The sequence below is a fragment of the Callionymus lyra genome, chromosome 12 (assembly GCF_982586985.1).
Source record: "Callionymus lyra chromosome 12, fCalLyr1.hap1.1, whole genome shotgun sequence".
Taxonomy (NCBI): domain Eukaryota; kingdom Metazoa; phylum Chordata; class Actinopteri; order Syngnathiformes; family Callionymidae; genus Callionymus; species Callionymus lyra.
The window spans coordinates 23,717,778-23,726,983 of record NC_141829.1 but is presented as its reverse complement, the minus strand read 5'-3'; the positions used below and the strand labels follow the sequence as shown (position 1 = coordinate 23,726,983).

Sequence of the window (9,206 nt, the reverse complement as noted above, 5' to 3'; positions counted from 1 at the left end):
TACATCTGAGCCAGATTATAAAACGCTGATGTGATTAGCGATTCCAGCGCAGGTTTTGTTATTGGGATGAATAGCATGATAAGCGGTTTAACAAAGCGTCGTAGAGCATCCACTCATCTAAATGATTGATCACTTATTTTGGACGTCTCTATAAAGGTAGGTCAACATGTGTTAACTGGGGGGGGGGGGGGTTTGACGCTTGAATGAGCTGATTGGTTGTGCATGAAATGACATGACATCCCTGCGACCACCAGGGTCGCTGGCAAAAGTGGGTAGGAAAGAGAGAGAGAGAGAGAAAGAGAGAGAGAGGGTGGGAGGAGAGGGAAAGGGAGACAGCTGAGAGAGAGAGAGAGAGAGAGAGAGGGGCAGAGACTTAGTTACGAGGCGCACATCCTTGCGTATCTTCACACATATCGAGTCATGAATAGCAGTTATGGTCCATCAGCATTTGTGTCAGTCTCCTAATGACCTGCTTTTAAATCTGCTGGATCCTACTTTCCTGGATTGATGGATTTAAAAAACGGAAGATTACCTGCATCTTCATGAACAAGAGGTATGTTTTTTTTTTGTTTTTTTAACAGATCTTTAGCTGGTTACTCACAAGCTGCAGCTCCCAGTGTACTTGCATGCGACACTGTCACCCTTCCATCACCGTGACCTTCCTTTTTTGTTGAATTCCATCGCTTGAACAAGTTGCGCTCTCGCTCCCGACGTGAGAAGTTACATGTCTCAGAAGCGGCTGGCTTTGATGAATGAAGGTGTTAAAAGTTGTCGTCCTCACACTCTTCTCCGTTGCAGATGACATCTTGGGCACCTGCTGTGGCCACGCTCTATAGGAAAATGCATCTTTGGATTGTATATGTCCTGATTACGACTGCGTGCACGGCTCAGGTGCTCAGCTCTTACGGAGGGATATGTCAGAGACTCTGTGAGTGTGAAGAGAAGGAAGGAGTTCTGACAGTCAACTGCGAGAACAGAGGCATCGTGAGAATGTCAGACATCAGCCCGGTTCAGGCTCACCAGTATTACCTTCTCCTCACCGGGAACCTTTTGAACAAGCTGTCCGCCGACGACTTCGTCGACTATACGGGACTGACAATACTACACCTGGGGAGTAACGAAATAACCGTGCTGGAAGCCGGATCCTTTAACGGACTTCAGGGATTAAAGCGATTGCATCTGAACAATAACAAGATCGATGTCTTGAAGGAGGAGTTTTTTTGGGGTCTGGAGAGTCTGGAATATCTTCAGCTCGATTATAACTACATCACTCATGTGGCACCGAACGCCTTCAGCAGACTTCAACATCTCGAGGTTCTGATTCTTAACGACAACCTGGTATCAGCTTTGCCCGTCAATATTTTCCAGCATGTACCGCTGACGCACTTGGACTTGAGGGGCAATCAGCTGAAAGTGCTCCCTTACTCGGGTCTACTGGAGCACATGAACAGTGTGGTGGAGCTGCAGCTGGAAGAGAATCCCTGGAACTGCTCTTGTGAGTTGATCGCACTTAAGACCTGGCTAGAGAGCATATCCTACACCGCTTTAGTCGGGGATGTCGTTTGCGAGTTCCCCTTTCGTCTCCACGGACGGGATCTCGATGAGGTTTCAAAGCAGGAGCTGTGTCCCCGGAGAGCCATCGCAGAGTACGAGATGCCACCCTTGCCCCATTTGAGCACCGACGCATACTTTAAGAGCACGCCAGCTCAAGTCACTGCTTCTCTAACTTCATCTGGGATAGCACGCTCCTCATCAAGACCCACAAAGGGCCCCCGGCAGTCGGGGAAATTAAAATCAAGACCGACTGCAAGGGTCCCATCCAATAAACCACATAACTACGGCCAAATTATTTCTTATCAAACCAAATCCCCCGTGCCTTTAGACTGCCCGGCTGCTTGTACATGCAATCTTCAAATCTCAGACCTTGGCCTGAATGTGAACTGCCAAGAGAGGAAGATCGAGTACATCTCTGAATTAAATCCCAAACCATACAACCCAAAAAAAATGTATCTCACCGGGAATTTTATCCCTGTGGTGCGCAGATCCGATTTCCTCGAGGCAACTGGATTAGACTTGCTTCATCTGGGAAACAACAGGATCGCCCAAATAGACGAGCAAGCTTTTGGGGATTTGACACATTTGAGAAGACTCTATCTCAACGGCAACCTAGTCGATCGTCTTACATCCGATATGTTTTACGGACTGGAGAGCCTGCAGTTCCTATATTTGGAGTACAATGTGATTAAAGAAGTTTCCTCTGACGCGTTCCAACACGTTCCAAAGCTTCAGCTCCTCTTCCTGAACAATAATCTGTTGAAAACGTTGCCACCGGAGACATTTAAAGGCTTGACTTTAGCGAGACTTAATCTACGCAGCAACCTTCTGAGGTACCTGCCTGTCAGCGGCGTGCTGGATCAGCTGACGGCACTAGTGCAGGTGGATTTGTTCGAGAATCCCTGGGATTGCTCTTGTGGCATTCTGGATTTGAGGATGTGGCTGGAAACGCTCAGCACAGGCACAGTTGTAAACAACGTTATCTGTGGCTCCCCTAAGAGGCTCGCCGGGGAGGATATGAGATACATCAAGACGTCTAATTTCTGCCCTAATAACTCCAACACTCTAGCTTCTGTGATCCCCCCCTCGGAAGAAACATTTCCTGGCAGCACCATCACCATAGAAACGTCGCTGGACTCGGACACGCACTTCAGCACCATTCCTTTATCGGTGATGATTCTTGCTCTTCTTCTTATCTTCATCGTGTCTGTGTTTGTGGCCGCGGGCTTGTTTGTGGTCATGAAGAAGAGACACCAAAAGAATCAGAACGAGCAAAACAACTCCATGAACGCATGCATCAGCTCCCTTAACATGGAATACGGCCTTTACAAAAAGGCGGGCGCCATTCCAAAGGTCAAGACTTCTGCCGGGCATCTTTATGAGTACATCCCACCTCCGTCAGAACCCACGAGCAGAAGTGCCGCCCACACGCCCGCCGACAGCAAGTCGGTGGATGGGTTTAGAGATTTTGACGAGCTGAGCGGGGCTTTCCTGGGTAACTCTGATGAGGAAGCGGTCAGTAATATAATAAGCTCGGAGTACAGCGCCACTTCTCCGGAGCCTCTTAATAAGTCCTCCACCCCTCGCCGCGATGATCCGGGTTACCACAGAGATGTACTTGAGCCTGACAAGAACAGACGCCACAGCAACACATTACCCTGCAGACACGGAGCGCATTCATCCGCCCAGTATACCTCAGACTTTGATGTGGGACATCAATACACACATCCAGATAGAATACAACAGACAATTCTCTACTGCACGACACCGAGTACTGTTTACGTGGAGCCCAACAGAAGCCAGTACTGGGAAATGAAAGCAAAGCTCCACATTGATCCAGATTACCTAGAAGTTCTCGAAAAAAGGACAACATTTACACAGTTTTAAGCTTCTCATCCCAGAATGGTGCAATGGATCTATTTTCTTTTTTTCTTTTTTAATCGGGAATTACCCCCTCCCTTGAAAAATAACATTGTACAATTATTTTTGCTTATGTATACATGGATTCAATGAGCCATAACAGGAAACCTTTCCTGGTGTTAGAGATAAATGTGTAACTATGAGCAACAAAGCAGATACACGACATTCTTATGACTCATCCTTTCATCACATTAACCCTGCAGCTCTTTTTTTATTTTTTATTTTTTAACACATGTGTTCAAAAGCGTGAACCTTTGAAGTATGTGATTTGTTATTCATTTAGATCAGTGAGATAAAATAGCAACATCCAGTTAGCTTAGTTTCACTTGAATTCCTGTTTTCTTGTTTACAGCACGAAGAAACAAAATCAAAGGGTTGTTTTAACTCCTAAAAAATAGATATGTAAATTCCAGCAGTTCTTAAGGGTCCATTGTGAGAATGAAAGATACATTTTAATAATTATAATAATAACCTCCTGGTTTGAACTTCTGAATTGAAAAGATCTGTGACCATATCTGAAGGGGAGGGACAGCAGGTCAAACTTTTGAAAAAATCGGCGTCTCCAGATATAATAAAATGCAGACCAAGCAATTCCATTACAACCTTTTACCGAACTTTTTAGATGCCAGCATTTTAAAAAGTGAGTAGATGTGTTTGTTTTGACGGAACACAATAAATAGATTTTGTTCTGGCATTAATGATTCAATAAAGCGATCCACTAGGCAACGTAGAAGACATGCTCGAATGCATCGCTCTCCACTTTAAGTGAATGTCAATCTGATGATCAGACATTTTTCTTATTGCTTCATCAGCATTCTTGTCATCACTTCCATTCTGTGCTCCCCTGTCCTTGCTGTCAATCATGAAGTGGCCTTCAAGAGGAGGTCAAATCAAGCAAGAAAATAAATTGTCTGTGAGTGACATAGAACAAATGGAATGAAACAAACCAAACCAATATCTGAAAATCCAACACTAAGCGAATCCCTGCATCTCTCGATTTTCTTTCAATTTTGAACACAAATATTGAACACCTATTTCAATTTCAAATATCTAACCCACTAAAGACCAACTTGAACCCATCTATTAAAAAATGTAGCATTTTTGGTGACTGTATATTTAATAGTTGGCATGCAAAGTCAAATATTCTTTACGGATTTAATCTGAATGTACAGTCTTAAATGGGTCATAGATCGGGAAACAACGATGATTTTAGTCATAAAAAGCTACTAATTTCTGAAACGGAAACCTTTGTCCTCTTCTTATACAAATTCAATATATATATATATATATTGTCTATATATAGATATGTCTTATTATCAAGAGTTTAAAACTTCTCAAAATTGGTTACCAGTACATTTCACGTGCAAAGTCCAATATTTAAGGTTCAGTTCCTTAATGCAAAAAATAGAAATCTACAGAATTTGCATGCTTCATCATTTACTTTTTATTTTTTAATCCATTATTTAAAACAACAGCATCGAAAATGCTTACATTTGCCATCAAATTCGTATCTTAAGAGTTTTTCAACAAAAAAAATCTACTCAAATCAAAACAGAATTTAAAATGTTAAGGGTTAAATTGAAATGGGAGTTGATGATGAAAAGAAAGTCAAAGATTAAAGAGAATTCATTTCGCAACTAGATCAGATGACGTCTATCTAAACTGAGCGTTCATCAGGAAGTAGTTCTCGTCTATGAGGACCGATTCTCTTCTGCACAAAGGATCCAAAATATTCCACAAGTGCGGCTCCCATTTGACGCACGAGCGAGTAGGTGTAGACACCAATCAAAGGGGCCTACGCATCTTCCCAGAAATGTTACTCGGGAGAAATTCAAAGACAGCAAGGGTGTGAAGCACGAGCGTGATCAGACGGTTCGTTGATTAAAACAAGTTTTAATGAACTGTGGCTCGGCAAAGAACCGACAACTAGGCCAGTCAGTCTGCGCTCACTTGTTTGCAAAACACCATGTTCTTTTGCTCAAAGCGAATTCTGTATCAATCGATACACCGCCTATTACTAACCATGTGTAAGTGTTGCTTACTTGTTCCCTGTTACACGTTTGGTTCATCATATACATTACCGCGCTCGTACAATTGTAAGACTGGCTCGCAAAATATGCAGATTCAATTTGACAGCAGATCCTTGCACCATCCTGTGGGTAAAAACACACTCGGAAGTGTTTTCTCTAAATATATCTTCAGAAATGTCTGTGTATTTGAAAATGTATCAGATCAAACAGTGTCAACAGCTCAATGTATTTTTTATAAACCAACGAAAATAATGTGATGATTATTTTTATGTTTTTCACGCTCAAGAGTGATGTCGCTTTTGGAAATGTGGTAGCCATACTGGTTTGTCGGGGTCGGTTCAAGACGAGTCTCACTATGAATAGATGAGGATTCTAAGATGACAATCTGGATTTAACGCCAACAAATAGCCATAAACACCATTACAAAGGGGTTGTGATGTGTGAGAAAGTAAAAATGTTTTCTCTAGTTTAGAAAACAACCTTATATCTAGATGTAAGAGTATCTTAGGAATGGATGGATTACAAGTCTTACAATTAAAAGGTTATATTCCAGCTTGCTTCTGTAATGTGGTGTTGGATTCTCCCTCAGAGAGTCAAACATACGGAGCTCAAAGTAGAACATCGAGATAACCTGAATGAGATGTTATCCAGAACGCCTTCCTTCATGAGGTGTACACGGGCAGGAATGCAGGGTTTCCAGGGTCGATGAGGCCTCATGATACAGCATCAGCTGTATCACGATACAGTGTCTTAATGCCATCTAGTGGCTTTTTAAAATGTATCATGATACAGTAGTAGCTGCTTAATGAAGCCTCACCAACCCTTCGCTTGCTCTTACTCTATGGACCCAAGTTTAAGTACATCTTGCACATAAAATCAAAATGTGGAAACAAACAAAAACCAGAATTTTGAGAGGTGGACTTGGAGTTGCAAAGCAATCAGTGCCTGGAGTAGCAATGACCTGAGTTAACTAACTGCTTTTGAAGGATGTTTCAAAATACAAAACAAACTTGACGATAAAAATTATGTTTTGGGGCGGAGATTATAATGTTCGGTGTTTTAAGGTTCCATAGAATCTTAACATATTAAAAGTATACTGCCCCCAGCTGAGGGATGTGAGTACTGTAGGTCAAAACAGCAAGCGTGATTGAGTACAGTTTGGCATTTGGTATTTAGTATTTGGTGTTTGGTCTGGTACTGATACTTTGACAGTACGGTGCTGGTGCTTAAATTGTGTCCGAAAAAGTGCTTCAAGAATGAATGCAAACATTGTCCAAAAAATAAAATAAAATACTTCATTTCCTAAGATTGTGAATCATATGAAATACTGTTGAACTACATTGTGTGTGCATAACTGTCCGTATTATTTCGGGGCGAAATTGCAGGTGGGTTGGACGGGCTTTGCAAGGCGGGTTCTGAGTCTCATGACTATATCTTTGGATACACATGAATGTTTGTAATTAAGAGACAAATTAATTAGCTGGGAAAATAACATCAAACCCGAAATGAGGCGCCTACATCTGAATTCCTTAAGGTCTGCTTAAAATCATTTATGTCAGAATGTTTCAGTACTTCTGGGGAAAAAGAAGATTCTTAACTTATGGTATTGCCTGCACAAGCATAGATAAATATTGGTAAAAATATGTTCTAAACGTGCAGCTTCTCGGAATCCCCAAAAAACCTCTGCATAAGTTTAAAAAGTACAATTCTACTGACGATCCCTTTAAATCGCCCCATTGAGTTCAAAGAGATTCTTTGGATTATATTTGGGGGTAGTGAGCTACTTCATACCCTTTATGTGTTTTTAATTGCGAGCGTTTTAAGCGGAATACTTGAGTGGATTAGAGTGTGTGGCAGACAATGAAATCATCGTTGCGGGGTTTGTGTTATCCTCTTACTGCAAATTTGGCAACCCCACTTCAGTACATCAGACGGCCTTCTTGCTTCTTAAGTTGATTGAAGTGTTCACTTGAGGGAGAGAAATGGTTGCTCTTTACTAACAGTTTTATTTCCCTGAAAAGAAAATGTTCTTTCACAAAAAAGGGTTTACATTTTTTTCAAAACAGAAAAATTATTTTTCATAATGTAAAAATTATAAATAAATATACATGTAAAACACATGTGTCAAACCGGTCCAGTAAAGGGCCAGGGTGGTGTAGGTTTTTGTTCCAACCAGTCAAGCACATAAAGTTGAACCAATCAGGCGTCTGAAGACAGTAATCAATTAATTGTCAGTCAGGTGTTGCTTGTTTAAGCCGACACCTGATTGGTTAACTCATGTGTGCTTGACTGGTTGGAACAAAAACCTGCACCGTCTCTGCCCTTTTCTGGACCAGTTTGACACCCCTGATGTAAAATATAAATTATGTTATATATAATTTTACATTTTATGCAGCTTTAGCAAGTGAATGCAACATATTTTAGAATAATATTTTTGCTGGTTATTTATGGTTTGTTTTGACTAAAATAAATCTCAAATGAACGTGTTAAACTTATTTATTTTTAAGTCAAACTAGATCAGACACATGCCTCCTGGTAGATTCCTGGGTCAATAATCCAGATGATCCTCAAGAGTTTAATACACGCGTAGAAACCTCATCATAAGCAGTATTATGCACCAGACCTGTCAACTCATTTAACTAGGGGACGATGTGTTCGAGGACTCGCCGCGCGTGTCAACGCTCATTACACGGCACCATTAGTCACGTTGTTTATTAAGGATCCGCCTTGCAAGCGACGAGGGGCAGGTCATTATTGCGTGGCCACTTGATCTGTTTTTGTCGCGCTGAATTCCTCAAGTGAAAATGAATCTGCACAGTGAAGCATGTACGCACCAAGGGTTCATCGAAACGTGCAAATTTGGGTGTTGTGATATTTGAAATTTATGTGATTTTCTCTTATTACTGCTGTGCAACATTTCTTTTGTGTTACAAAATAAGTTCATTTGAGAAGCGGTTTTCTGTGAAAATAAATTGTATGCAAATATTGAAGTAAGAAGATTCTGTCGGTTTTGTCTTAAGATTAATGATGTTTCCGGGGGAGTCGTTACTTTTATTTATGCAGATTCTGTTAACATAATTACTTCCACCATCGTTGTTGTCTGCTGGAAGAGATAACTTATAACCAGATCTCAATGACATCTTCAGGAAACTCATTTTCAAAAAAGTCCAGATTCAAAAAACCTTCGTAAAAATGGTTCACTAGTTTTTATCAAAACAATACATCCACCAACTGTCCTATTTAGCTTTTTACCATTATTGTTATTTAAAGGGCAACTAATGTATTGATTCGAGTGTCTCTTAAATTCATCTATATATACTGTACATTTACATTAAGCCACGCCCACTGAAAACGTTTTGTTATCCTGGAGATTTAATCTTGTTTACCATAACCACACCCCCTCGCTGTGATTGGTCAAGTGTCAAGGTTTGTCACAGCAGGTTGGATTAGGACTCAAGCCATTATAACATCATAATTTACTCCGCTCTCGCAACCTCTCATTTGCCAAGATTTTAGTTGGGGGGACCTTTATAAAGTAATAAGTTCAAAACATCATCATATGGGGGACTTACTGCATCTTGGAGAGGAAGACTTCAACATTTGAAACATGTGAGTAAGTCAGGATAGGTTTTCACATTAGTTTCTATTAAAGAAGTATATTTCAAGCGTTTACTTTATAAGCGAATTTAGCACTAGACACTG

At 41.0% G+C, this 9,206-nt stretch overlaps 1 protein-coding gene across 1 annotated transcript; it reads left to right on the top strand.

The window, feature by feature from the left end:
• The first annotated feature begins 329 nt into the window (after nucleotides 1–329).
• Nucleotides 330–4,590, top strand: slitrk5b (SLIT and NTRK-like family, member 5b). Its single transcript, XM_087804178.1, has 2 exons — nucleotides 330–553; nucleotides 799–4,590. The coding sequence occupies exon 2, from the start codon at nucleotides 799–801 to the stop codon at nucleotides 3,439–3,441; it is 2,643 nt and encodes an 880-aa protein (XP_087660304.1). The 5' UTR covers nucleotides 330–553; the 3' UTR covers nucleotides 3,442–4,590.
• The last annotated feature ends 4,616 nt before the right edge of the window (nucleotides 4,591–9,206 follow it).